We start from the raw sequence: 26,882 nt of genomic DNA on the forward strand, positions 1-26,882 counted from the left end.
CGACCAGCATTATTGACCTTTTTTAAAGCTTTTCTTTACGATTTTACCCAAAGTTTATCGAGCTTTTGAAGTTGTTGAGCTTGTTTTAGGAATGATGTTGTTGAGCTGGTTTTACAATTTTACCCCAAAGTTGTTGGGCTTTTTTTAGGATTGAAGTTGTTGGGCTTTTTATTGACATTTTACCCCAGGAAATAAACTGCCGCAGGGGCTGGATTAAACCGACCGGCGGGTCGTATTAGGCCCCTGAAATGGACTTTGGACATATCTGCTTCAATCGTACGATGATGAGCTGTAATGCCAGCTGCTTCTTGGAATACAGTGGTACCTCGGGTTAAGTACTTAATTCGTTCCGGAGGTCCGTACTTAATTGAAACTGTTCTTAACCTGAAGCACCACTTTAGCTAATGGGGCCTCCTGCTGCTGTTGCGCCACCGGAGCATGATTTCTGTTCTCATCTTGAAGCAAAGTTCTTAACCTGAAGCACTATTTCTGGGTTAGCGGAGTCTGTAACCTGAAGTGTATGTAACCTGAAGCATATGTAACCTGAGGTGCCACTGTATACCCCCTGCGCTTTTTTGGAGAGAGCAAACGATGAGGCTTGGTTTGGGCAGGACACTAAGCCAAGCTTTGCTCCCAACAGCTCACCAGGAGCAAAGCAGACGCCGTTTTAGCTCCAGGGACTAGTAGGCTGAGCATTCATTCACGTTTAAACCATAGTTAAGCTTCACAGCGGTTTGCAGCCCAGTCAGCAACCTCATTGCAGCAGCAGCATCTGAACTTTTGAAAAAATTCACCATTTCAGCATATTCCATCAGTTTTCCTTGCCCTTCTTCATCACTTTTCCATCCTTGGGCCAGCAAAATCCTAGCCGCAGTTGTAGCGTACATGAAGAGTTTATTCATCTCTTTTGGCAAGTCTTGACCTGAGCACAGTGGTAGAATTCTCGCCTGCCACAGTCCCCTATTAACGTTTCCCCAAATTTTCACTTGCAAACTGAGAGGTTGGAAACCTGCTTGAAGGAAAACGAAACGAGCATCTGCCCAAATGTGCATTTGACCCTTTTCGTTGTACCTTCAGATCAGTTAGCGAGGAGCAATAAACGCACAACAGGATTTCCATTTTCAGGGGAAATCTTGTGTCTTCAGAAGAGGACTGGGAAGCAAAGACCTCTAAGTGCAAAAAAATAAATCACAGGGTTTGTAATTACAAGACTGCTGCACTGTCTTTCTGCAAACAGGTGCAGATTCTGCAAATCCCCTCCTCTTCAGCAAAGCACTAAAATATATTCAGGCAATACATTGGGCTCAAATTGGGCAAGTGTCTGCATGCATGTGAGAAAGGAGTCCCGAGCTGCAACCCAGGCAGCTTTTCCTCTTCTCTTGGGTGGTGTTTTTTTGTAACACTGTTTTTATTCTTTCTTATCTTTAAACTGCTGAATTGAGATATCTGTTTGTTTACATATGGCCAGCGACAATTACATATGGTAAAATTAAAAATAAATCAACAATAAAAACACTCGGGTAAACGTTTTTGAATGCATTAACAAAGTTGTGCCAAAGTGTGTATGCCAAAAATTATTACACTTATTCCACGTATGAAATGATGTATTTCATGTTTTGCTTAGATTGGGGACCAAAAGTAAAAGGTATTTTGTATCCATAGCAATTAGAATTTTTAGGAATTTTTGAGGAAAGAAAGAGGGAGGGAAGGTTAAAAAATTATGATACGTACTTCATGCACGCCAGATGGCTGTAAACTGTGACTACTGTTCTACCATATTATTCATGTAATCAATAGGGCCTTGTTTCTTTTGGCCTCTTTAAATTTTGTGTCCTTCTTCCCCAATAATGCTGTTGGACAGATTGCATTATACCATGGGGAGGCAAACTAAAGTCTGAGGCCTGGATCCGCCCCAATCGCCTTCTCAATCTGGCCTGCGGACGGTCCGGGAATCAGCGTGTTTTTACATGAGTAGAATGTGCCCTTTTATTTAAAATGAATCTCTGGGTTCTTTGTGGGGCATAGGAATTCGTTCACCCCCCCCCCCAAAAAAAATAAAGTCCAGCCCCCCACAAGGTCTGAGGGACAGTGGACCGGCCCTCTGCTGAAAAAGTTTGCTGACCCTTGCATTATACCATTGGTCCACAGTTAATAATTGTAATGATTTCCATGTCCTGGCAATAGTTGTCTTTGCGGCGGTTAATAGGTGTGTTAGGAGTTACCTGTTTCCAATTTTCAGCGTATCATGACTATGCTGTCAGGAGCCGCCCTACTCTCGAGTAGGTAAGCAGGGTCCGTTCTGGGGACTGCCTGCTCCTGGGAGCCTTTTCTGAGATGACGAGAAAAGCTTCTGCTCTCCTTTGGTCTCACACCTTGAAAATCAAAAACCAGACTTCATTATATCTTTTATTGTAAGACTGCAGAGTTCTAAGTCAATTTGTAGAACCATCGGTTTTGAGATGCTTTGTGTTCTTAATCTTTTACACAGGACTTTATCCAACTGGACTTACGAGTTTGACAAATGGGCTCCTTCTGTCGTGAAAATCTCCTACAAGGTTTGGATGTCCTTTATATCCAAATATAAAGTGGGCAGTATAAACACATAACCCCCCCCCCCAACTATTTAGTTGTGTGGTTTTTCCGTGCACTGAAAACAGCTCACTGTATTTTACCGTGCATTAGACACCCCCTATTTTGGGGGACTAAATTTAAAGAAAATGAGGGGAAATGGCCCAAAGTTGTTGAGCTTTCTAAAGGCGGGAAACACTCCCTAGAGCATGGACCGCCAACCAACTTCCCCCTATGCTGCTGCGAGAAACACTCCCTAGAGCGCGCATCTCCCGCAGCAGCATGGGGGGGAGTTGCGTGCCCCCCCCAACCAGCTGGCTGACTGTGCACAGCTCCCCCCCCCAAAAAAAAGCCACTATCCGTGTATAGGACGACCCCAGTTTTTTCACATGATTTTTGAGCCAAAAAACCCCTCGTCTAATACACAGGAAAGTACAGTAATCTGTACACTGGATCGAGGCTTGTTGCCATCAGCTGCCGGCCCCCTTAGGCACACGATGGCGCAGGGCATGCGCAGGGAGCCGAACCGCTTCCTGAGATCCCAGAAGGCGTTTCTCATTGGCTGCTGAAGCGCCGCGGTGATCCCAGCAGGCGGGGGAGGGGCTCAGCCTCGAACTTCACCTCTCTGGGTCACGCATGACCGGCAGTGGCCTCCCCTCCCCAGTTTGGAGCCCATTGTGCTTCTGCAAAGTCCCTCCCCAAATATACTCCTGCTATGGATACATTTAGTTCAGTGCCAGATTTACGTATGAACTAAACAAACTATAGCTTGGGGCCCCACTCTCTTGGGGGCCCCCAAAAAATGTAGAGGGGAAAAACTCTGGATACTTCTTCTTAATTGTATTTCAGTTTAACAATCACTTTGATAAAATACATATTTTGCTATGTGCAAATGGCTTGAGATACCTATGAGGTCCATAAATGAACATATAGCATACAGTGGTGCCTCGCAAGATGAAAAGAATCCGTTCCCCGAGTCTCTTCGTCTTGCGGTTTTTTCGTCTTGCGAAGCAAGCCCATTAGCGGATTAGCGCTATTAGCGGCTTAGGGGCTTAGCGGATCAGCTGATAAGCGGCTTAGCAGATCAGCTGTTAAGCGGCTTAGCGGATCAGCTGTTTAGCGGATCAGCTGATAAGCGGCTTAGCAGATCAGCTGTTAAGCGCTTAGCGGATCAGCTGATAAGCGGCTTGGCGGCTTAGAAAAAGGGGGGGGGAGGAAAAAAAACCCGCAGGAACTCGCAAGACATTTTCGTCTTGCGAAGCAAGCCCATAGGAAATTCGTTTTGTGAAGCGCCTCCAAAACGGAAAACCCTTTCGTCTAGCGGGTTTTCCGTCTTGCGAGGCATTCGTCTTGCGGGGCACCACTGTATATTCAACACAAAAAAACAGTGATCTTTTGTTGTTGACCAAGGACAGCTGGACATAGAAAGGGCCCCATTACCTTCAGGAGCTGAGAGCCTCATCAAACTTCAATCCGGCCCTGGTTCAGTTGCTGGTTAAAAGGGTCCCGAAATTATTTTGGGCTCTGCATAGTGGGCCTCCTTGTGTTGAGGTTTTGCCTTCCTCGTGGCATCAAGTCTTGGCTCAGTTCTTGTTGTCATCATAACTTTGGTCAAAGGTCAGCACCAATAACCATCTGTAGAGTTTTGGGTGGGGCTGCCCCAAAGGCCGTGGCCCCTGCTTGGGGGGTGGTGGTGCTGAGTCTGACCATCATCCCCCCTGGGGCTGGACCTTCTCGGGGGGGGGGGTCCCTACCCTGGGGTGGATCTCTGGTGCTTTGTGACGCCCTTGCGGCTCACCTGGCTGCAGGATGGCGGCAGGAGAATAAGCCTGCCTTGACCTGTGATCCTCGCCCCGTGTCGCGCCATCTCCTCTCATGGCCGTGACCAAGAGACCATTAAGTTGTTCCCAATCTATCTCTGGTATGCTATTGGCTCCTGGACACTCCCCTCATACTCATTCAGTGCAATTTATAACAAGTCACAGTTACTTTTGGATATTGAAATGCAGCAGGAAATCGTTAATGATCGTAAGCGTTTTGGCTGGAGCAAGACAGAGGATAAATTCTGTATGGTTGTACGTTCTGAAATATTTGTTGTAAATCATAGAATTGTAGAGTTGAGGGGGCCCTGAGGATCATCTCGCCCAGCCCCCAACGCAGGAATACGCAGCTGCCTCATACGGGGGTCGAACCTGCAGCCTTGACCTTGTCAGCACCACGCTCTAACCAACTGAGCTATCCAGGAGTATAATACAGTAGAACCTCAGCTTACGTTACCCTCAAGTAACATAAACTTCGGGTTCCGAAAGCAGCAAACCCAGAAGTATTTTTCCGGGTTTTGCCGCATGTGCAGAAGCGCTCTATCGCCCCATGCGCAGAACAGGCATCTCTGGCTGCGGAAACCTCGGGATCCGATCGGAGCTCCGGAATAGAAGCCGTCCGCAACCAGAGCTTACCACTGTATGTGAGCGTTCATGTCATGGCTTTTATTGGAGATTTCAGGTGGTTTACCAATACTGAATTAGTTCACTGATGGACTAATTCAGCCCCTGATATTCTTAGGAAGGCGCTTGTAAACAATACGGACCTTCAGCCTAACTTGCAACAGCAATAAGACCTATTATCTGAGTGGAGTTTTCTGTCCGGGAGCCATTGTCAGTGGCAAAGTAATTACAATTTACTTTTTCTCCAGTTTGTTCTGGAGAATTTGCTCATTGCAACAGGACCCTTGCAATTTGTTTTGCATTTCTGTACCCTCGTTTCAGGGGAAGCTTTTCTTTTCTCTTTCCAGGGCACACCTGCGATGCGCCGATCCCTTGTCCCTCAACTCCGTAGCGGGAAATTTAATGTTCTTTTGACGACTTACGAGTACATAATAAAGGACAAGCACATTCTTGCTAAGGTAAGGCTGCGTTTCTGGCTCCTCTTGGGGACGTGGTCTCTTGCCCTCGCCCCAAACAGCCAGGATTGCACCCGGCAAAGAGACTCCTGGCTCTGCACCCGCCATCGCTGTTGTCTTTAAAAGGCAGTTCTGCGTTTCTCTGCCTGAATGGAGGTGTTGGGCTTTTCTTCCAGCCCCTTCACCGTCTCCTCTCCTGCTGCGCCACTTTCAGGGCTGGGGACGAGAGAATGGCTTTGCTGCCTGTGGATCTCGTCAATGCCTCCCCGCCATCGCTCCTCGCAGGAGCATCGCCATCCTCCCAGCGACATTTATTGTGGGGTCCTGCTATTCCATTTTGATCCACTGTTCTTCTCTCGCTCTTTGTTTTCCAAGCAGAGACAAACACGGCCAGCAAAAGGACTCTGGCTGTGTAGCCGCTTTCTGGATGTGGGGAGATAATAAGGGGCCAGAATGAAACCTGCTATCTTCATTTTCATTTGTGCATTTAGACCCGATAGCTCAAAATCACCGCTTTTGATCTGAGTGTCTCCTGAATAGTTAATAGACTCTGAAAAGTGGGAGCTAATCTTTGGGAACCATGGTTTCTTCGGAAGTGGAGGCATTTAAGTAACGGAGCCCCAATTGTCATACATCAGAGCCTCTGAATTTCTTAATGAGCTTTCATGTGCTTGCCATAGTCACCTTTTCAACGGTAGTTTTCTGACCATCTCCCCCCTGGCCTAATATTCAACTGAGAACAAGCATTCCTGGGCACAAACACCTTCTTAAAGGCTTTTTGAGGATAGCTTATTTAATCTTTGCAAAGATTTCCATCCTTTTCATTTTTTTAAAAGCATACCTTAAACTTCTTTTTTGTGGTTTGAATCCAGCTTTCGCCCAATTCCTCCCTCTCCTTTCAAATCCCCCCCCATGGCTCTTTGAAGCATCTCCTGACGGGGACATAATTTTGGTTGCAAAGTGGCCCTCCTAAAACCAGAATTTGGAGCGCTTGGTTTCATTATTGCCTCGGAGAAACTGCCGACAGGCTCTGCACCAAGCGCACAGCCCCAGATTCACGGCTGGCCAGTTAGAATTTCTTTTTGGGCCACAGAACCAGCATGCGTTTGTAATTGCCTGTGGGGTGACAAGCCCATTCTCTTTATCAGCTTGGCTATCAGGCTCATATGGTGGCCGGTGACTTGGCGCAGCTGCAGTTGGGCAGATCGGGGTCTCATCTTACTTGGAAACTCTCTCTGACTATAGCGAGAGGTTTTCCTAGAATGGTAGAGTTGGAAGAGGGACCCCAAGGATCATCTAGTCCAACCCCTTGCAACGCAGGAATCTCAGCTCAATAGAAAACAGCGCTCCCATCCTTAGACGGCAAACCTGCACCCTCTTGCTTCAGAGCAATCCCCGTTAAATTCTCTGGGGCTTTCTTCCGAATGGACGAGTGTAGGAGACAACTTTTCTTAGTTAAGAGGAGAAAGTTTTGTCTCCCAAGTTAGATTAAAAAGAATTGGACAGGATAAATATTTCCGCCCCCCCCTACAAAATGTGAGAGGTATCAGGACATAATAGAATGGGGGGGGGGGGACATTTTCTCAGTTCAAAGAAGAAAAGGCAGATATGGTATGCTTGCAGGAGGCACGCTAAAGAGGGCGGAATAATTTACTTAAAACTTGAATACAGTCACACCTTGGATCTCGGGACACCTTGGCTCCTGAACGATTGAAACTCGGAAGTGACTGTTCTGGTTTCCGAAGGTTTTTTGGGAAGCCGAATGTCCGACGGGGCTTCCGATTGGCTGCAGGACCTTCCTGCAGCCAATTGGAAGCCACGCTTTGGTTTCTGAACCTTTTGGAAGTCGAACGGACTTCTGGAATGGATTCTGTTCAACATCCAATCTATATAACTGTACAGTGGTACCTCGGGTTACAGACACTTCAGGTTACAGACTCCACTAACCCAGAAATAGTACCTCTGGTTAAGAACTTTGCTTCAGGATGAGAACAGAAATCGGGCTCCGGTGCTTCAGGTTAAGAACAGTTTCAGGTTAAGAACAGACCTCCGGAACGAATTAAGTACTTAACCCAAGGTACCACTGTACTTTGAATAGAGCAGGGGGGGACAGAGCTGCCTTAAGCATATGTGGCACCAGGGTGCAAAGATCCACCTGGCGCCCCCCCTCCCCAGGTTGCCTAGTCCCAGGCGTGCAGGAGGGCAGAGCCAGCCGGCCACCTCAGCGTCTCGCTGGCTCAGTCTCCCCCGAACTTGCAGTGCAGAGCTGCCCGCTGCGGCACTCCGACCAATGGGCTTCCCTGGACTCTGGCCCTGGCGTCCCTGAGAGCCCGGCGCCCAGGTGCCCTGCGCCCCTAGCGCCTATGGGTAAGATGGCCCTGAGGGGGGGAGCAAGCTTGGCCCACAGGCCCCACGAAGCCCCTCCACTGCCAGGCCATTTTGGGGGAGCCACGCCGACCCTGCACCTGACATGGTTGCATTTTGGGTGTTCTGGTCCTGCTGAATCTTTTGGTTTTTTTATTTTTAAGCTGAAGGCCCGCAACTGTTTTAGGATTTGCACGCGTAGAACTAGGGGAAGAAAGTTTTGTCGTCTTGTCTTTTCATAGATTCGGTGGAAGTATATGATTGTCGACGAAGGCCATCGCATGAAGAACCACCACTGCAAGCTCACTCAGGTGCTGAACACGCACTACGTTGCCCCCAGAAGAATCCTCCTGACTGGGACACCCTTGCAGAACAAACTGCCAGAGCTTTGGGCTCTGCTGAATTTCCTCCTTCCCACCATTTTCAAGAGTTGCAGCACCTTTGAGCAGTGGTTCAATGCCCCTTTTGCCATGACCGGAGAAAGGGTATGATGATGATGATAATTATAATTATAATTACAATAATAATTTATTTTTATTCCCCGCCCACCTGGCTGGGTTTCCCCAGCCACTCTGGGCGGCTCCCAACAGAGTATTAAAAACACGATAAAAGATCAAACATTAAAAACTTCCCTAAACGGGGCTGCTTATGGGATTTTGCTTGCTTGTTTGTATCATGCTGTGGGATGCGGGTGGCGCTGTGGTCTAAACCACAGAGTCTAGGACTTGCTGATCAGAAGGTTGGTGGTTCATATCCCCGTAACAGGGTGAGCTCCCGTTGTTCGGTCCCTGCTCCTGCCAACCTAGCAGTTTGAAAGCACGTCAACGTGCAAGTAGATAAATAGGGCGGGAAGGTAAACAGCATCATTTTCTGTGCGCTGCTCTGGTTCGCCAGAAGCAGCTTAGTCATGCTGGCCACATGACCCGGAAGCTGTACGCCGGCTCCCTCGGCCAGTAAAGCGAGATGAGCACCGCAACCCCACCCCAGAGTTGGCCACGACTGGACCTTATGGTCAGGGGTGCCTTTACCTTTACCTTATACTTTTCAAGGGGCAAAGATAGCTCAGTTGGTTAGAGTGTGGTGCTGATAATGCCAGGGTTGCAGGTTTGATCCCTGTATGGCCTGGCTGCATATTCAGGTTGGATTAGATGAACCTAAGAGTCCCTTCCGATTCTATGATTTGCGGGACGCAGGTGGCGCTGTGGGTTAAAGCCTCAGCGCCTAGGGCTTGCCGATCGAAAGGTCGGCGGTTCGAATCCCTGCGGCGTGGTGCGCTCCCGCTGCTCGGTCCCAGCGCCTGCCAACCTAGCAGTTCGAAAGCACCTCCGGGTGCAAGTAGATAAATAGGGACCGCTTACCAGCGGGAAGGTAAACGGCATTTCCGTGTGCGGCTCTGGCTCTGGCTCTGGCCAGAGCAGCGATGTCACGCTGGCCACGTGACCCGGAAGTGTCTCCGGACAGCGCTGGCCCCTGGCCTCTTAAGTGAGATGGGCGCACAACCCCAGAGTCTGTCAAGACTGGCCCGTACGGGCAGGGGTACCTTTACATTTACCTTATACTTTTCAAGCATACTTTCCATGTTAGCATAATGATTCTAGCCTCTTTAAATTATGATTTTTTTAAAAAAACACCTCTAAATAATTTTTTCGGATTCTCAGTTTGCTAAACCATAAAGATGCGTGCTACAGATCAAGCAGTGCAATTTTGGTTCTTTTTTTTTTTTTTTAAACCCATACATGTTATTTTTTCATTGTGTTCTTTCCTGCAGGTGGATTTAAATGAGGAAGAGACTATTCTGATCATCCGGCGCCTCCACAAAGTTCTCCGCCCTTTCTTGTTACGGAGGCTGAAGAAAGAGGTCGAATCTCAGCTGCCAGAAAAGGTTTGCGGAAGAAGGAAGACCTTCTGAAGTTTTCTAATGTTCTGTATTAAATCCAAAATTCACAAAATGAGCAGCAAAAACATACCGTATTTTTCGGATGCACCGGACCATAGGACGCACCTTGTTTTAGCGGGGGATAACAAGAAAAAAAAAATTCTCCCCCTCTCTGCTCAGCGCCCCTTCAGCAAAGCGGCAGGAGAAACGGAGCCCCTTCCATTTCTCCTCCCGCTTGGCTGAAGGGGCGCTGCGCAGCTCTCCCTCTCTGCTGAAGCCAGGAGAGTCTTGCTCTCCAGGCTTCAGCGAAAGGAACCCGAAGCCGGCGGAGCGCAGCGGGAACCCGCACTGCCCTCCTAAGGCTTCAGGCGGCTATCCCTGAAGCCTGGAGAGCGAAAGCAACGCGAAGCCTCCATAGCGCGGAGGGAGCTCTCCCTCTGTGCTTCGGAGGCCTCACGTTGCTATCGCTGAAGCCAGGGAGCCTGCATTCGCTCCATAGGATGCACACACATTTCCCCTTAATTTTTGGAGGGGAAAATGCGTCTTATAGAGCGAAAAATACACTATCTCTGAAGACAAAGACTAATTGAGCTTGGTTGACTCTGAATCTTGCCTTGTTTCCCCCTTCTGTGTTGTGAGCACAGAGAACATTCGGGGCAGAAAAATGAGACTTTAGACACAATAAGTTCTGCATCGCCCAGTGTTCAGTAGTCATGGAATCTGTATCTACAGAATCACCTTTTCCTAAAATCACAATAATTTCTATTGGTTTCCATTGCTGTCTTTTGCTGTGTGCTCCCTTTGCACGTTTGCCTATTCTGTAACTCGCTTCATTAATAATGTAGAATAAGCCTACTTTTCACAGATTGCACCCAAGGCAAAACAACCTTCTGATCTCCCTAGGGCATCATCTAATGCTTTCACAACTCAGATTTCCCCCCAATGTCAAGACTTGTGAGATCGGCAGTGAAGAGGCTTCAGGCTTGTGGAATCTGCTGTGACCCTGACTTTAAACAACTGGAAATAGGTTCAAAAGAAATGCATCTGGAACTTTAGAATTCTTAAGTCAGGAGCCCACAGTCCCACAGAAAAACCCATTCCCAGTTGCCTCCTCTCTGCAGACTTCCTTTATTTCAGTGGTATGATTTAAGGGGGAAGACATTTGGTTGTTGGCGTTGTTATGGGATTAGGAGTCCTTGCTGATCTCCTGCAAATCACCCAGAAAATCTATATTTTGCCCACCCCTGCCTTAAAGCAGATCTGGGCAGAAGAATGCAAAAATGGATCTGCCGTTCAGTCGCTTGGTGATTTGCAGTGTACCTGCAAGGATTTCTGATGATGTAGTTGTTTAACGAGAGCAGCAACAAAACGGCTCCACCCTAAGCTAAATGACCGTATTTTTTGCTCTATAAGATTCACTTTTTCCCTCCTAAAAAGTAAGGGGAAATGTGTGTGTGTCTTATGGAGCGAATGCAGGCAGCTATCCCAGAAGCCAGAACAGCAAGAGGGATTGCTGCTTTCACTGTGTAGCGATCCCTCTTGCTGTTCTGGCTTCTGAGATTCAGAATTTTTTTTTTCTTGTTTTCCTCTTCCAAAAACTAGGTGCGTCTTGTGGTCTGGTGCGTCTTATAGAGCGAAAAATACGGTATGCTGCTAAAGTGAAAAAATCTCCAAGTAACCAAATTTGTCTGGTCAGTTCTGGTTCTCCTCTGCGCTGGGCTTTGGCAGATGAATCTTGGGTTTCTACTAGATCAAGTAGATCCCATAAGCTTGAAGTCTTTCCAACTCTGCTTTAGAAAATGTCTTGTGGCTTACGGTGCCATTGTAGTCAGACATTTAGAGATAGCGTGAGATTCTCGCCAGGGCATGAGGCGTTTCCATTACTCTGAATTTTTGAGAGTGACACATTATTTGCTCCTCTCAGGTGGAATATGTGATCAAGTGCGACATGTCGGCTCTCCAGAAGATCTTGTACCGCCACATGCAAGCCAAAGGGATCCTCCTCACAGACGGCTCTGAGAAGGACAAGAAGGTGAGCAGATTACAAGACGGATCCACTCTCTTTCCCAGAGCAGCCCTATCCTGATCAGCTGTGTGACCCGAAGAAGTCAATGAGAAGCCTTTGGGGGTTCTCCCCACCCCTGGCCAGTCAGGGCTTGGGAGAGGGGGTGGGAGAGTGATTTGTACATTTTCCTGCATCGTGATCTTTGCATAGCACGCGCACACACACACGCATCACAATTTGTGATATATTGCCAGGTCAAGAATTACAAATCCGACACAGTGGAGCCTCGGTTGTCTGATGTAATCGAACGGAAGACCGTTCGACTTCCAAAAAGTTCAGCAACCCGCCGGCAAATTCCTTTTTGAAAAATGGAGAAACGCACCGCAGAAGCCGTTCGACTTCCGAGACACATTCAAAAACGGAAGCATTCCCTTCCGGGTTGTCAGCGTTCGGGTTCCAAATTGTTTGGCTTCCGAAGCGTTCGACAGCCGAGGTTCCACTCTATCACAGTATGGACTTCAGACTGGTTTTGGATCATATATCAAGATATCGCCCAGCCCTAGCCAGTAGAAAGCCCCGAAATGCAGGACATGGCAGAATGGGATGCTGGGAAATTTGGATCCAGTAGATCTGATGCGTGGAGCCCTTAGCCAGCCAGCCTGGGGCTAATGTAGCTTTCTTTTTTAAAAATGCTTTCCTATCCTGGCTGAGGCAAGCCAGCAGGACTCACTATGTCCCACGTAGGATCAGTCTGGATAGCTGGCCTTGGTGAAGATTTGACATTTTCATCCCCAAAAAGTTTTTGATTTTGAGTTTTACTGAAATGAGGCTGCATTTTAATGTTGTATTTTAGTCTTGTTTTAAGTTTTATTTTGGTCAATTGTTTTTATACCTGGTGTTAGCTGCCCTGAGCCCGGTCTTGGGTGGGTGGGGTATAAATAAATTATTATTATTATTATTATTATTATTATTATTATTATTATTATTATTTATTAATATTATGATGTTCCTGTGCCTCAGTGCCTCCTAGTCACAGTTTGGACTTCTCCTGGCAGATTTCATTACACAGTGGTGCCTCGCAAGATGAAATTAATCCGTTCCGTGAGGCTCTTCGTATAGCGGTTTTTTCGTCTTGCGAAGCAAGCCCATTGACAGCTTAGCGGATTAGCGCTATTAGCGGTTTAGCGGCTTTTAGCGGATCAGCTGATAAGCGGCTTAGGGCTTAGGAAAAGGGGGAAAAAAGGGGAAAACCCCTGCAGGAACTCGCAAGACATTTTCGTCTTGCGAAGCAAGCCCATAGGGAAATTCGTTTTGCGAAGCGCCTCCAAAACGGAAAACCCTTTCGTCTAGCGGGTTTCCCGTCTTGCGAGGCGTTCGTCTTGTGGGGCACCACTGTATCCCAGGAGCAGGTTCTCATGAATAGCTGGAACATTGGAGTGCTTTGAAATCCCTCCAGCTCATGTTAACTAATATGAAATAGGAGTCTGGGATATTTAGGAGTAAGGTGTATTACTAGAGGCCTAAAGTGCGTCTCCTGTGTTGTATGGTCTGCCAAGTTTTGTGGGATCTTCCCCCATTTCCACTGGACTTTGTGACGTCTCATCTGTTCCTTCCTCAGGGAAAAGGAGGCGCCAAGACTCTAATGAACACCATCATGCAATTAAGAAAGATCTGCAATCACCCCTATATGTTTCAGCACATTGAGGTGAGTCAACGTTGCTTCTTTGTTATCTCAGGGGTTAATGGGATAGAGGAGATGTGGACTTTGTTCTTTCTGGTCTTAAATTATTCTGTGTAGGGCAGAGCCAAAGGGGGAAGCCCTTCCCAGGGTGTGCAAAAACAGCCTCTTTAGGGAACTTTAGGGGGGTGGGAAGAAATCTGTTTTTAAAAAACCAAAATGCCAGCAATAAAAGGAGGTGTTTGTCCCTCATATGAGGAGGAATTTTTCAGGCCCAGACACTGATCTTATGTTTTCTCACAGAGTAGTATTTCTCCCATTGGAATGTAATCCCCCCCCCCAACAGGGGTTGGCAAGGTTTACCTCACCTGGGCCGGATTACTCTGGTGGAGATTCCTCCGTAGGCCGGATCGCATGCATGCCCCCGCAATTTCTAGCACCCGCGTCTGCACAGACACGATTTCTGACCCCTGCGCCTGCGCAGATGCGATTTCCAGAGCCACGGAAGCAAGTCCCTGCGCTGCGCTGCACCGGTTTAGCGCAGCATGCGGGGACTCGCTGAGCGGGCAGCTCGGTTTGTGGATGGCTTGTGGGCCGGTTAAACTACCCCGTGGGCCGCTTTTGGCCCATGGGCCTTAGGTTGCTGACCCCCTGCTCTACAACCTTGCAGCGAGGTCTACTCAGAACAAGTCTCACTGATGATCCAACATGCATTGGAACCATGAAACAATGCGCAAAGCTTGTTTTTGAGGATTATCTAAGGAATCTGTTACCTGTAACTGCATTTGTGGATCTTTCCCATAACCTAGAGTCATGTGCCACCCTGAATGATACAAAATATATTTCATCTCCTTCTAGCTTTATTGTTTTTAAAAGGTTCATTTTTATACACCATTTGGAAAGGAATATTTAGGCAAGATTTAATCTTATTAGCGTGCTATTCTTTTATGTAAGGCATATACGTATTGGTACATACTGAAATTTTTCATACTTTATTAAGATGACATGCTGTGTGACAATGTAAGCTTTTTATTGGCTTTTATTTACCAATCCATCCATTTCAATAAGTTGCAAGTAGCTTGCCAGTTGATTGACATCAGAGAAGTATGTTTATTACAATGTGGTCTATGCACTAATAAGAGAATTACCATTTTAAAAATCGGTTATTTTAACTAGCACCACCAACCTAGGTTTATGAGTTTAGAAAGAGTTATGTTGGGTGTAGTTTAATCTAGTCGTATTAAGTAATTTGCTGTTCTCCGTTTGCAGGAATCCTTTGCTGAACATTTGGGCTATTCAAATGGTGTCATCAATGGGTAACTATTATTTTTTACTTCCTAGAACTTGTCATCACAGAATCTTTCAGAGTTTAAGTGTTTAGATAGTTGCTTGGCTTTAGGTTGGAGCTTTTCTCTTTCTGGGGTTTTTGTAGGTTTTGGGGAAGTAATCCCTGTGCACCCTAATATCTGAGAAGAAACCACACATAGTTTGTTTTCTGCAGTCCATACCAAACATTCTGCTTAACAGCCTATAGGCAAGAAGTAGGATGTGCATAGAAATCGATATGCCATCAGTGCTGCTAATTGCATGTGCAAATGTCGCCTTGTTAATATTTATTATCCAGCCTTTTCTCTTCACAGAGCTGAGCTTTATCGGGCTTCGGGGAAGTTTGAGCTGCTCGATCGAATTCTGCCAAAGCTGCGAGCCACCAACCACCGCGTCCTCCTCTTCTGTCAAATGACGTCCCTCATGACCATCATGGAAGACTATTTTGCTTTTCGGAATTTTGCTTACCTGCGACTTGACGGTAATGTTCCAAAGGGAAAGGAGCTCGGGAAATAAATGAGGGGCGTCTTGTGATCTTGGAGCCAGGGGCTCCCGCTCTCAAACCCCTGTTTCTCCCCACCTCCAGGGCATTGAGAAGGTGTTCCCTTCCTTCACATCCGTAGCAGTGCCAGCTGCCGGCCAGAAAGTTCCTTGTTTATATCTCGCCTCAGCCACAGTGTGGTTAAGACAAGCCGCTCTTGCAGCTCCCTTGCCTATAGGATGGGGAGAACTTCCCTGACTTACTTGAAATGCAACTCGGAGTCAAGGCATTTTCAAGCCCTTCCAGTACTGACTCCAGTCCTTTGCAGTCTTTGTCCAAGGTGGACAAAGCTCTCACCTTCAACTTTTTAGCTCTCCTCTTGGACCTTTTCCTCTTTTGTGCAGTGGTACCTCTAGTTACAAACTTAATTCATTCCGGAGGTCTGTTCTTAACCTGAAACTGTTGCGTTCTTTCACTAATGGGGCCTCTTGCTGCCACTGCACCGCCGGCACACGATTTCCATTCTCATCCTGGGGCAAAGTTCTCAACTCGAGGTAACTCTTCCAGGTTAGCGGAGTTTGTGACCTGAGGCGTTTGTAACTCGAGGTACCACTGTATTTGCTCTGTTTTTTCTTTATTGTTTTACGTTAAGATCGTACACAGTTTTCATCAAAATTGATTTATTTGTCTTGGCTGCTTCCCATCTTTACTTTTGAGAAGGTCTAATTTTGCAGCAAGTGCTGGTGCAGTTCTAGGTGACAGACCAGTCTGTAGTCCAAACCCAGTTTGAAGTCTATATCGATATATCAGTTTCATAATTTTTTGGCCTGGCAGTATATCACGAATCATGGTGTGTGTGTGTGATGCAAAAATCACGATGTGGGGAAAACTATGGAGCCAGCCAATGCCTCTGCATAGCTCCATCCTTATTTCAGACATTGTGATGTGATGTATCAGTACAGTGGTACCTTGGTTTATGAACTTAATCCATTCCGGAAGTCTGTTCTTAAACCAAAGCGTTCTTAAACCAAGGCGTGCTTTCCCATAGCAGTGGGGGACTCAATTTACAAATAGAACACACTCAACAGAAGTGAAACATGTTCTGCTTCCAAGGCAAAGTTCACAAACCAAATAAAAAAATTCCTCCCAGTAGCACCTTAGAGACCAACTAAGTTTGTTATTGGTATGAGCTTTCGTGTGCATGCATACTGTGTATCTGAAGACGTATTTGAAGAAGTGTGCATGCACACGAAAGCTCATATCAATAACAAGTTTAGTTGGTCTCTGTGATGGGACAATGAGCTACTTGTGCGTAAAAGGGTTAGTCCCTCGGAGTTTGCTTAACGTAGCAAAGCTCTGCCTTGAGCGGAGCCCTTGGACATGGCTCCGTCAGTCACTGGTAGAATCCGACAGTGGGCGCTTGCGGAAACGCTTCCAGCATAAAAGTTGCTTAACGGAAACGCGTCTCCTAGATTCCCTGCGTGACAGCTTCCGGCGAGGGGTGGGGGTCGCTAAAGGGGGCCTTGATACCTCCTCACTGTTCTCGCTGGAAGTGTCCCAGAGCCTCCCCTCCGACTTCCTGTCCCTTGAAGCTCCTGCTCCCCCCCTACTGGTTCCCTCTTCTGCTGCTGAGTCTCTTCTATCCAACTGGAGCCCTTCCACCACCTGTTCTTCCGATGGCAGTTTCCCGACAGTCTCTAAGGTGCTACTGGAAGGAATTTTTTTATTTGGTTTCGACTACGGTAGACATAACACCAGTCCTGAGAGATCTCCATTGGCTCCCAGTACGTTTTCGAGCACAATTCAAAGTGTTGGTGCTGACCTTTAAAGCCCTAAATGGCCTTGGTCCTGTATACCTGAAGGAGCGTCTCCACCCCCATCGTTCAGCCCGGACACTGAGATCCAGCGCCGAGGGCCTTCTGGCGGTTCCCTCATTGTGAGAAGTGAGGTTACAGGGAACCAGACAGAGGGCCTTCTCCTTCAGATGTGAAGGAAATAAGCAGCTATCTTCTTTTTAAAAGACATCTGAAGGCAGTCCTGTTTAGGGAAGTTTTTAATATTTAATGCTGTATTGTTTTTAACACTTGATTGGAAGCTGCCCAGAGTGGCTGGGGAAACTCAGCCAGATGGGCGGGGCATAAATAATAAATAATTATTATTATTATAACGTGGGATTCGAACCCATGACCCAGAGTTGAAGAGTCTCACGCTCTACCAGCTGAGCTGTCCCAGCGACGTTTAAGAAGCCATAGTTCTTAACACTAACCTCCCCTGAGATTTTTTTTTTAATTTGAAGTTAACTCGGAAGTTGGAGTAATTTGCTTCCAAAATCTATTTTAGCATTATTTTTACCTAAAATAATGGGAGAAGTAGAGCTCGTAAATGAATTCTTCTGCGGAAATGTGATACGTTAATGTGATTTTTAAAATTAATTGCACTCCAAATCGCATGCACGCTTGTTTTTCTCTTGGGATGAGTTACTTCACTAAAGAGACTTTTTTTACCCCCTAAGTATGCAGATATATAAATATTATCAGTGAATTTCAGAGCATTCTCCCTTTACCTTTAGCAGCAATCGCCTCTGTCTGTGACTGAAATTGAAATGTTCAGTCTTTATATATTATTAGAAGAACATAATTAGCAAAACAAAATACTTCTAGATAAGCAGCAGTTTGAACCTTCTAATTAAAAGGTAATCCAAGGCTTCAGTAATATTAAATGCTTTGATCCCAAATGTTTTTGCTTAGCAGTCAGCCTCATTTTTTCAGTAACATCACTTCAAAGTAAATGGCTCAGGATCACAGTCAAAGCTGGGTGGCTTTTTTTAAATAAAAAAATAGAATAGCAGATGATAGTTCATCAGTACTCTGCATTGACAAAATGCAGAATTCTGCAAAAGCACAAATTCTGCAACTAGAACAAAGTAAATAATTACACAAGCATTTATACATTATGTTTTCCTATCCCACCATTTGGCTTTATGAATTGAAAGACCCACAGCGGATCAGATCTCATATAACATAAAGGTAAAAAGGTAAAGGTACCCCTGCCCGTACGGGCCAGTCTTGACAGACTCTGGGGTTGTGCGCCCATCTCACTTAAGAGGCCAGGGGCCAGCGCTGTCCGGAGACACTTCCGGGTCACGTGGCCAGCGTGACATCGCTGCTCTGGCGAGCCAGAGCCGCACACGGAAACGCCGTTTACCTTCCCTCTGGTAAGCGGTCCCTATTTATCTACTTGCACCCGGAGGTGCTTTCGAACTGCTAGGATGGCAGGCGCTGGGACCGAGCAGCGGGAGCGCACCCTGCCGCAGGGATTCGAACCACCGACCTTTCGATCGGCAAGCCCTAGGCGCTGAGGCTTTAACCCACAGCGCCACCTGCTTCCCTCTCATATAACATACACACCATTAAATGGTCCTGAAGTTTTCCTTTTCTCAGAGCCTTATAGAAGTCAGTGTCTTTGCTCCTTCCAGTTCCCCTAAAATCAGCACCCTGATAACGCTGGAAATACAGTGGTGCCTCGCAAGACGAAAATAATCCGTTCTGCGAATCTCTTCGTCTAGCGGTTTTTTCGTCTTGCGAAGCATCCCTATTAGCGGATTAGCGCTATTAGCGGCTAAGCGGCTTAGCGGCTTAGAAAAAGGGAAAAGACTCGCAAGACGTTTTCGTCTTGCGAAGCAAGCCCATAGGGAAATTTGTCTTGCGAAGCGCCTCGAAAAACGGAAAACCCTTTCGTCTAGCTGGTTTTTCGTCTTGCGAGGCATTCGTCTTGCGGGGCACCACTGTAACAATAAACACCATCATTAAAGATTTAGGAGAATTAAAGAGGACATCATCACTTGGAGATGCTTTGCAATGACATGTGCTTTTTTGCCTGCTCCTCTTTTCAGGAACAACGAAATCGGAGGACCGGGCAGCCCTGCTGAAAAAGTTCAATGAACCCAATTCCCAGTATTTCATCTTTCTGTTGAGCACGAGGGCTGGAGGGCTGGGCTTGAACCTCCAGGCAGCGGATACCGTCATTATTTTTGACAGCGACTGGAATCCCCACCAGGTTATTTACAGACCACGATTTTGTATTAATTTAATGTATTAATTTTTATTTGTTCTTACACATATCTGTTATTTATTAGTTCTACACATATAAGGGACGTGGGTGGCGCTGTGGTCTAAACCACTGAGCCTCTTGGGCTTGCCGATCGGAAAGTCGGCGGTTCGAATCCCTGCAACGGGGTGAGCTCCCGTCGTTCGGTCCCAGCTCCTGCCCACCTAGCAGTTCGAAAGCACATCAGAGTGCAAGTAGATAAATAGGTACCACTCTGGCGGGAAGATAAACGGGGTTTCCGTGCGCTGCTCTGGTGCGCCAGAAGCAGCTTAGTCATGCTGGCCACATGACCCGGAAGCTGTACGCCGGCTCCCTCAGCCAGTAAAGCGAGATGAGCGGCACAACCCTAGAGTCATCCGCGACTGGACTTAACGGCCAGGGGTCCCTTTACCTTTACTTATATTTTCCAGCATAACATCCTTTTAAACATCATTTCAAAATTTTGGGCTATCACAGCCTAAGACAGGGGTCAGCAAACTTTTTCAGCAGGGGGCCAGTTCACTGTCCCTCAGACCATGTGGGGGGCCAGACTATATTCTGAAACAAAAATAAAAAATGAACGAATTCCTATGCCCCACTAATAACCCAGAGATGCATTTTAAATAAAAGCACACATTCTACTCATGTAAAAACACTGATTCCCGGACCATCCGTGGGCTGGATTTAGAAGGCGATGGGGCTGCATCCGTCCCCCAGGCCTTAGTTTGCCTACCCATGGCCTAAGATTTCCTTCAACCTCGAGTGATGGTTTTCTAAAGTCTTTTTAATTATGCATCTTGTTACTATAATTATTGCTATAAACCTAAATTTCCAATATATCTATTCTTAATTCTTTTCACAATAATTTATAAATTACTCCTTACAAAACTTCTTGTAACCCTACAAGTGATGTTAATTGGTTACAATTGCTTTCCAAATACATCGAAACTTCTTCCATTCCTTTAGGAAAGTCTGGTCCTGCTGGTTCTGAATTTTCCCTGTTAGTCTCGCCATCTCAGCATAGTTCATCAGTTTCTCTTGCCACTCTTCTTTAGCTTGTATTTCTTCTTGTTTCCATCTTTGGGCCTTCATTTGTTACACAAAGAAACCGTTCCCTTTGCCATTAAAATTATCACAGCCACTGTTGCATATAAGAACAATTCCCTTGCACAAATCCCTTTTTTGGATATCGGAGACCAGTATCCCAAGAAGGAAGGCCTCTGGTTGTTTTGTTTTTTTGTAAACAGGATCTTACGCATATTTTTTTTTTAGTTCCCTATATATTTCATCCCACAATTCCTTAACTTTTCTGCAAGTCCACCACATGTGCAGCATCAAATTGGAAAGGAGAAAAAGTGTCCTCAAAATTGAAGTGGCAACAAAAACTAATGGCGTACGCAGAACCGGCTAAGCTATCAGCAAGAATAAGAGACCATGCAAATCAAGTATTTTTCAGTAAATGGGGTTTATTTAAAAGTTACATAAAAGATTGCAACAATTTAAAATCTGTGGCAGCCTTTGAATAGCTTCTGTTATACACTGAACAGGTTAAAGAAAGTACAGTATCTTGGCTAAGCAATTATTTTAAACAGACACAAACAGTGAGCTAAATAAATACACATTTAAAGCTAGATGGAGCTGGCGGGAAGTCAATGGAACTAGAAGAAGACTGTAATAAAGTGTAATAGATAATGACAATTCTTTGATGTTTATCTGTTATGGATAAGTCTGAATTTGTGTTATTATTTTTAAGTTCAATAAAGTAACTTAAAAGCTAAAGAAAAAGAAACCATTCCCTTTGCCAATTGCATCTGTTAGTGAAGGGTTGTCTCTCATCTCTGACCTGTTAAGGGAAGTTTTTAATGACAGATGTTTTAATGTATTTTTAATCTTTTGTTGGAAGCCATCCAGAGTGGCTGGGGAAACCCAGCCAGATGGGCAGGGTAATTCATTATTATTATTATTATTATTATTATTATTATTATTATTATCTACTTTGAGATAGGATGCTCCTGCCTTTGGCCAACAGGGAGGTCTTGGGGGGTGAAAAGTTCCTGGGAATCCCTCCAAGCTGCTCCTGCAATCTCTTCTGCCAGAGGAAGATTTTTTGGCTCCCCTTTGAAAATGTCGCTGCCAACCTCTAGATAAGGAGGGTTTGGTATTAGCGCTGACAGTTGCCCAGAGTACAGTGCTGAAACGGATTGGCAGATGAGACAGGTGGGTCACTGTTGCTCCTGGGAGCAGGAAGGGCAGGGTAATGGGGACTTCAGTGGGGCGCAAATGCCCCCAGGAGCGTTGCCCTATTGGGACGTCAAAAAAACCCCAGAGCAGATGGGGGGGGCACAGGGAGAAGAGAAGAAGCCCTACTGCACACTGCCAGGTCGACTTCCGTGGATACAACCCCTGGTCTCGAAGTAAGTCATAATCAAAGGGCAAACTGGATATTTCTTACAAGAGCAAGAGCTCAAATGATTAATAATAACAATAATAATAAATTTGTATTTATGCCCCGCCCTCCCCAGCCAAGACCAGGCTCAGGGCGGCTAACAACCAATAATAATAAAGTTGATTAAAATACAATTTAAAAGATTAAGATACAACTTTAAAACATTAGGGTGCAGTCTCTTCATAGGAGGAGAAAGGAAAAAGAAAGAGGGGGAGGGAATCAAACTGATTCCAAGCCAAAGGCCAGGTGGAACAACTCTGTCTTACAGGCCCTGCGGAAAGAAATCAGATCCCAAAGGGCCCTGGTCTCATGAGGCAGAGCATTCCACCAGGCTGGAGCCAGTGTTGAGAAGGCCCTGGCTCTGGTTGAGGCTAATCTAACTTCCTTAGGGCCTGGGACCTCTAGGGTGTTGCTATATATGGACCTTAAGGTCCTCCGTGGGGCATACCAGGAGAGGCGGTCCCATAGGTACGAGGGTCCTAGGCCGTGAAGGGCTTTAAAGGTCAAAACCAGCACCTTAAATCTGACCCTGTACTCCACTGGGAGCCAGTGCAGCTGGAAAAGCACTGGGTGAATATGCTCCCATGGCAGAAACCCTGTGAGGAGCCTCACTGCAGCATTCTGCACCTGCTGGAGTTTCTGGGACAGCTTCAAGGGCAGCCCCATGTACAGCGAATTACAGTAGTCAAGCCTGAAGGTGACCATTGCATGGATCACTGTGGCCAGGTCAGGGCGGGAAAGATAAGGGACCAGAATTGGATTATTTGTTCACCCATCTTCGGAGAGGGCAGGTGCTGGCACCACACAGCCAGTGAAATGAACTCTTATCCCAAATGCACATTTCACTTAAATGCCAAAACTCATGAATTTCATGAAATATATTTTATTTGGGAGCCGCCCAGAGTGGCTGGGGAAACCCAACCAGATGGGCGGGGTATCAATAATAAATATTATAAATTATTATTGTATTTATTATTGTATTTATTTTGTTAAATAAGCCATGCTTCTCTCATATAATCCTGTGCACCGAAAGCTTAGAGTTTAAGCAGTTTCTGAATTTGGCACTGTGGCTTGTTATCTTTAGCCTTTGATCTTTATAGGTTTATGTATATGTAAAACTGTGGCTTCATTTTGCTCCAGCCAGCCCCCTCTCCCGGGACTAATCCGTTCCATGTAATGTGTTTTCCGCAGGACTTGCAGGCACAAGACAGAGCCCACCGCATTGGGCAGCAGAACGAAGTCCGGGTCCTGCGACTCTGCACCGTCAACAGCGTGGAAGAGAAGATCCTTGCCGCTGCCAAGTACAAGTTGAATGTGGATCAGAAGGTTATTCAAGCCGGCATGTTCGACCAGAAGTCCTCCAGCCACGAACGGAGGGCTTTTCTCCAGGCCATATTGGAGCACGAAGAAGAAAACGAGGTAGTATGCAAGCTTGTTTTAAGCCTTGAAAATTGCATTCCCCACTACCCCAACCTCCAGGATCGAATGCTCATGGTGTTATTGGCTATGTCTACTCTAAAACCAGGATGCGGGTGGTGCTGTGGGTTAAACCACAGAGCCTAGGACTTGCTGATCAGAAGGTTGGCGGTTCAAATCCCCGCGACGGGGTGAGCTCCCGTTGCTCGGGCCATCTCCTGCCAATCTAACAGTTCAAAAGCACGTCAAAGTGCAAGTAGATAAATAGGTACCGCTCCAACGGGAAGGTAAACGGCATTTCCGTGTGCTGCTCTGGTTCGCCAGAAGCGGCATAGTCATGCTGGCCACATGACCCGGAAGCTGTACGCCGGCTCCCTTGGCCAATAAAGCGAGATGAGCGTCGCAACCCCAGAGTCGGCCATGACTGGACCTAATGGTCAGGCGTCCCTTTACCTTTACCTTACTCTAAAACCATGTGCCCAGGCAGTATGAACTCTGTGGCCAGCATTAATTACCCAAGCCAAGCGAAATTGCATAGTTTGTCCTACTTTGCATATTTGGGCATGTTTGCTCTTTTGTATAATTGATGCCGGTCATAGGAAGGGAAAGGAGATACGCGTTGGAAATGACAGCTATCCCTCTGCCTTCTGAAATAGCAGCAGCAGGCATTGACCATGTGCTTTTGTGGCTACGTTTGCAGCTATAAATGCTACTAACTTGATGAAGATGTCATTTTGGGAGAAGGGAGGTGATGCTAGCAAAGATTCCTTGCATGGAAGCTGAATTCTGCACTGAATATGCATTCATATATAGATAAGACAGACAAATTAATTCTAGAGGCAAAATACATTTTTTCCCTTTCAGTAAGGTACCTGAGGGCTGAAATAAGCATGTTGCTTCCTAGCAGCTGATCAGATTATTTCTATATAAAATGAAATATTGTAAATTTGAATGTGTCTCCAAAATTGTTCAGATCCTCATATTTATAGAATCTTAAAATAGAAACCAAAAAAAACAGGCATACATATATGATTCAGAATCATGAGTTTACAAATGATAAGAACCAGGAATTGCTGGAAAACCCGGCTAAGTATTTTTAAAAACCTTGTTTTGAATCCAGTGGCTGCTCATGGGAACATTTTATGGAACCACTTACGTTGTTGAATTGTTGACTCTGAACTAAAGCCTGGCTTTCACATTGCAGAAATCCCTCTCTCTCCATTTTTCCCTTTCCCAAAGCATCCCCGTCTGATCACGAGTAGATTCCTTCTCTGTATCTCTTTCGTTTTTGTCATCCTACTGGCCCGATCCCCATGTGGTGCTTTTATAAGGTCCAGAAAGGGAGAGGCAATAATGGGAATTTCTGATAGGCTGTTGCGATGGGCATACGCATCATCCCTCAGGGGGTCTCCCTGGTCTTATTATGCCAGCCTTCGCCAACGAGGCGCCCTCCAGATGGGGTGAACAGCTGTTCCGAATGGGGCTGGTGGGAAACAGATGGGAGGCATCACACTGGCGGACGCTAATTGTGTTATCGGTGGGGGGGAGTGTTTTCTCCTTTTTAGCATCATCTCACTTTTTAAAAATATTACATTATTTAAATAATAAAATTTGGCTTCAGTTGAGATTCCGGCATTGCAGGGGTTGGACTACATGGCCCTTAGGAGTCCCTTTGTGTTTCAATCAGCTGATGAGCAGAAATGGAAGCCCTTTCCCTTCTCCTGGGAGTGGCCTTGGGCGGGGGGGGGGATAGAGATGGGAAACTCTTCCAGCCTCCCCTGCCAGCGCTGCCACCCACTCAGCTTAAAAGGCAGGGGGAGGCTGTTTTGAATGGCGTTTGGCTGCCTTAAAGCCCTTGGCTCCCTCCCTTCCCCGTGACGATCTTGGCGAGACTGAGAACTTGGAAGCAAGGAGGGAGACTCACAACGGCTTCCGTGAGCCTTTCTCACTTTCCTTTTAAGTCCCTGAGATTGGGAGCTTAAAAAGAATGGGGGGAGGGGGGCTTCCAGAAGCCTTTGGAAGTCTCCCCTCCCTCCTCCATCAACATGGGGGGGTTGACGGGGGGGAGGGTGGCCTTGTCCGCCTCTCAGATTGGGCCTGCCAGGCAGATACTAATAAGCAGAGACGCGGGTGGCGCTGTGGTCTAAACCACTGAGCTTCTTGGGCTTGCCGATCGGAAGGTCGGCAATTCGAATCCCTGCAACGGAGTGAGCTCCCGTTACTCTGTCCCAGCTCCTGCCAACCTAGCAGATAGAAAGCACACCAGCGCAAGTAGATAAATAGGTACCACTCCGGCAGGAAGGTAAACAGCATTTCTGTGCGCTGCGCTGGTTTCCATCAACGGTGTCCCATTGCGCCAGAAGCGGTTTAGTCCTGCTGGCCACATGACCCGGAAAGCTTTTTGCGGACAAACGCCAGCTCCCTCGGCCTGAAAGGAAGATGAGCGCCGTAACCCCATAGTCACCTTTGACCGGACTTAACCATCCAGGGGTCCTTTTCCTCCCCCCTTTTTTTCCTTTCTTTCTTTTTACTAATAAGCACTGGCTAATGGAGCCAGAAAGAATTCCCTTCCCTTGGCCTGCCGGGTTCTGCGGTTCTTTGGGTCCAAGCCAAAGGGGCTGCAATGAAGACTAATCCGCCCACATTTTTTTGCATGGCTTTGCCCCTTCCCCAAGCCCTCTCCTGTCCTTGCCGTTTTTTGCCGGATAGCCATTCCATGAGCGACAGTGCAGTCTTCCTGCTACACAGAAGTCTGTGCACTTGCTCGGGAGCAGTGGCGTTGTGCGTCTCGGAGCAGAGTTGTGGCGATGACCTCCTGGCCAGGGCATAGCAGCTGCCCAGGGGCAGGGTGGGTGTGCAATTGAAGGCAGGCAGGTGCACCTGCAGGAAGGCCACTGGCTCACCTGAATGGCTGCTGCCTCACCCTCCTTTTCCACCCAGGTAAGCAGCAGTGAGGGGTGGGCATCTCTGCCCCCCAACACATGCCACTGCTGCTTGGGAATAACTCCAGTTGAACTTGAACTTCCTTCTGAACAAACATGCAGGTTTTCAATATACTTCCTATGGAAGACCAGAAATGGTATTAAATTACCAATAAATAAATAAATATATCATTGTAAAATTCAGAACAATTTTCTTTCTACAGGCTTCCATTATTTCTTGCATATGGTTTGCGGTTGTTCAGACTGGGCAAATCAACAGAAGTTTTTCACACATGTTTCATTAATGTCTATGCATCTTGATGTGGGTGCATGCCTGTAAATTCTGTGATTTTGTCTCTTCACCTGCAGGAAGAGGATGAAGTTCCTGATGATGAGACTCTGAATCAGATGATTGCGCGGCGCGAAGAGGAATTCGATCTTTTCATGGTAATGATACCATACAATCCTACTTTAAATCTTCCTTCCTTTGATTCCCTTTACAGCTCACTCCCTAGCCTAGTGGTGGAGTTATGTTTCAGTACTTTTTGAAATTCTGAAGATGAGGAATGCTAGCAGTGTCCGGGCCAAAGACCTTTTGTCCTTTCTGGGGCTTCCTCTTCCATAAATGCGCCCTCCTCAATAATGGCCTTTTCAGGGGCCCGTGAAGATTTGCACAGTCCCCCTTGGTTCCCTTGAAATCATCATCATCATCATCATCATCATCATCATCATCATCATCATAATTTATTATTTATACTCCACCCATCTGGCTGGATTTCCCCAGCCACTCTGGGCAGCTTCCCAGCAAAATATTAA

At 46.5% G+C, this 26,882-nt stretch overlaps 1 protein-coding gene across 4 annotated transcripts in view; it reads left to right on the forward strand.

Moving 5' to 3' along the window:
• The window catches only part of SMARCA2 (SWI/SNF related BAF chromatin remodeling complex subunit ATPase 2), a 139,134-nt gene that overhangs the window by 65,916 nt on the left and 46,336 nt on the right, over positions 1-26,882 (forward strand). For all 4 annotated transcript variants that reach the window (XM_079959122.1, XM_079959123.1, XM_079959125.1 and 1 more), the window contains 11 exons: positions 2,489-2,555; positions 5,360-5,470; positions 8,074-8,316; positions 9,600-9,713; positions 11,632-11,739; positions 13,331-13,417; positions 14,660-14,706; positions 15,031-15,197; positions 19,090-19,253; positions 22,921-23,148; positions 26,436-26,513. In XM_079959122.1, the coding sequence (XP_079815248.1) occupies positions 2,489-2,555; positions 5,360-5,470; positions 8,074-8,316; positions 9,600-9,713; positions 11,632-11,739; positions 13,331-13,417; positions 14,660-14,706; positions 15,031-15,197; positions 19,090-19,253; positions 22,921-23,148; positions 26,436-26,513 (1,414 nt within the window). The remainder of the gene's footprint in view (positions 1-2,488; positions 2,556-5,359; positions 5,471-8,073; positions 8,317-9,599; positions 9,714-11,631; positions 11,740-13,330; positions 13,418-14,659; positions 14,707-15,030; positions 15,198-19,089; positions 19,254-22,920; positions 23,149-26,435; positions 26,514-26,882) is intronic.

Source organism: Podarcis cretensis (genome assembly GCF_951804945.1).
Source record: "Podarcis cretensis genome assembly, chromosome: 17".
Classification (NCBI taxonomy): Eukaryota; Metazoa; Chordata; class Lepidosauria; order Squamata; family Lacertidae; genus Podarcis; species Podarcis cretensis.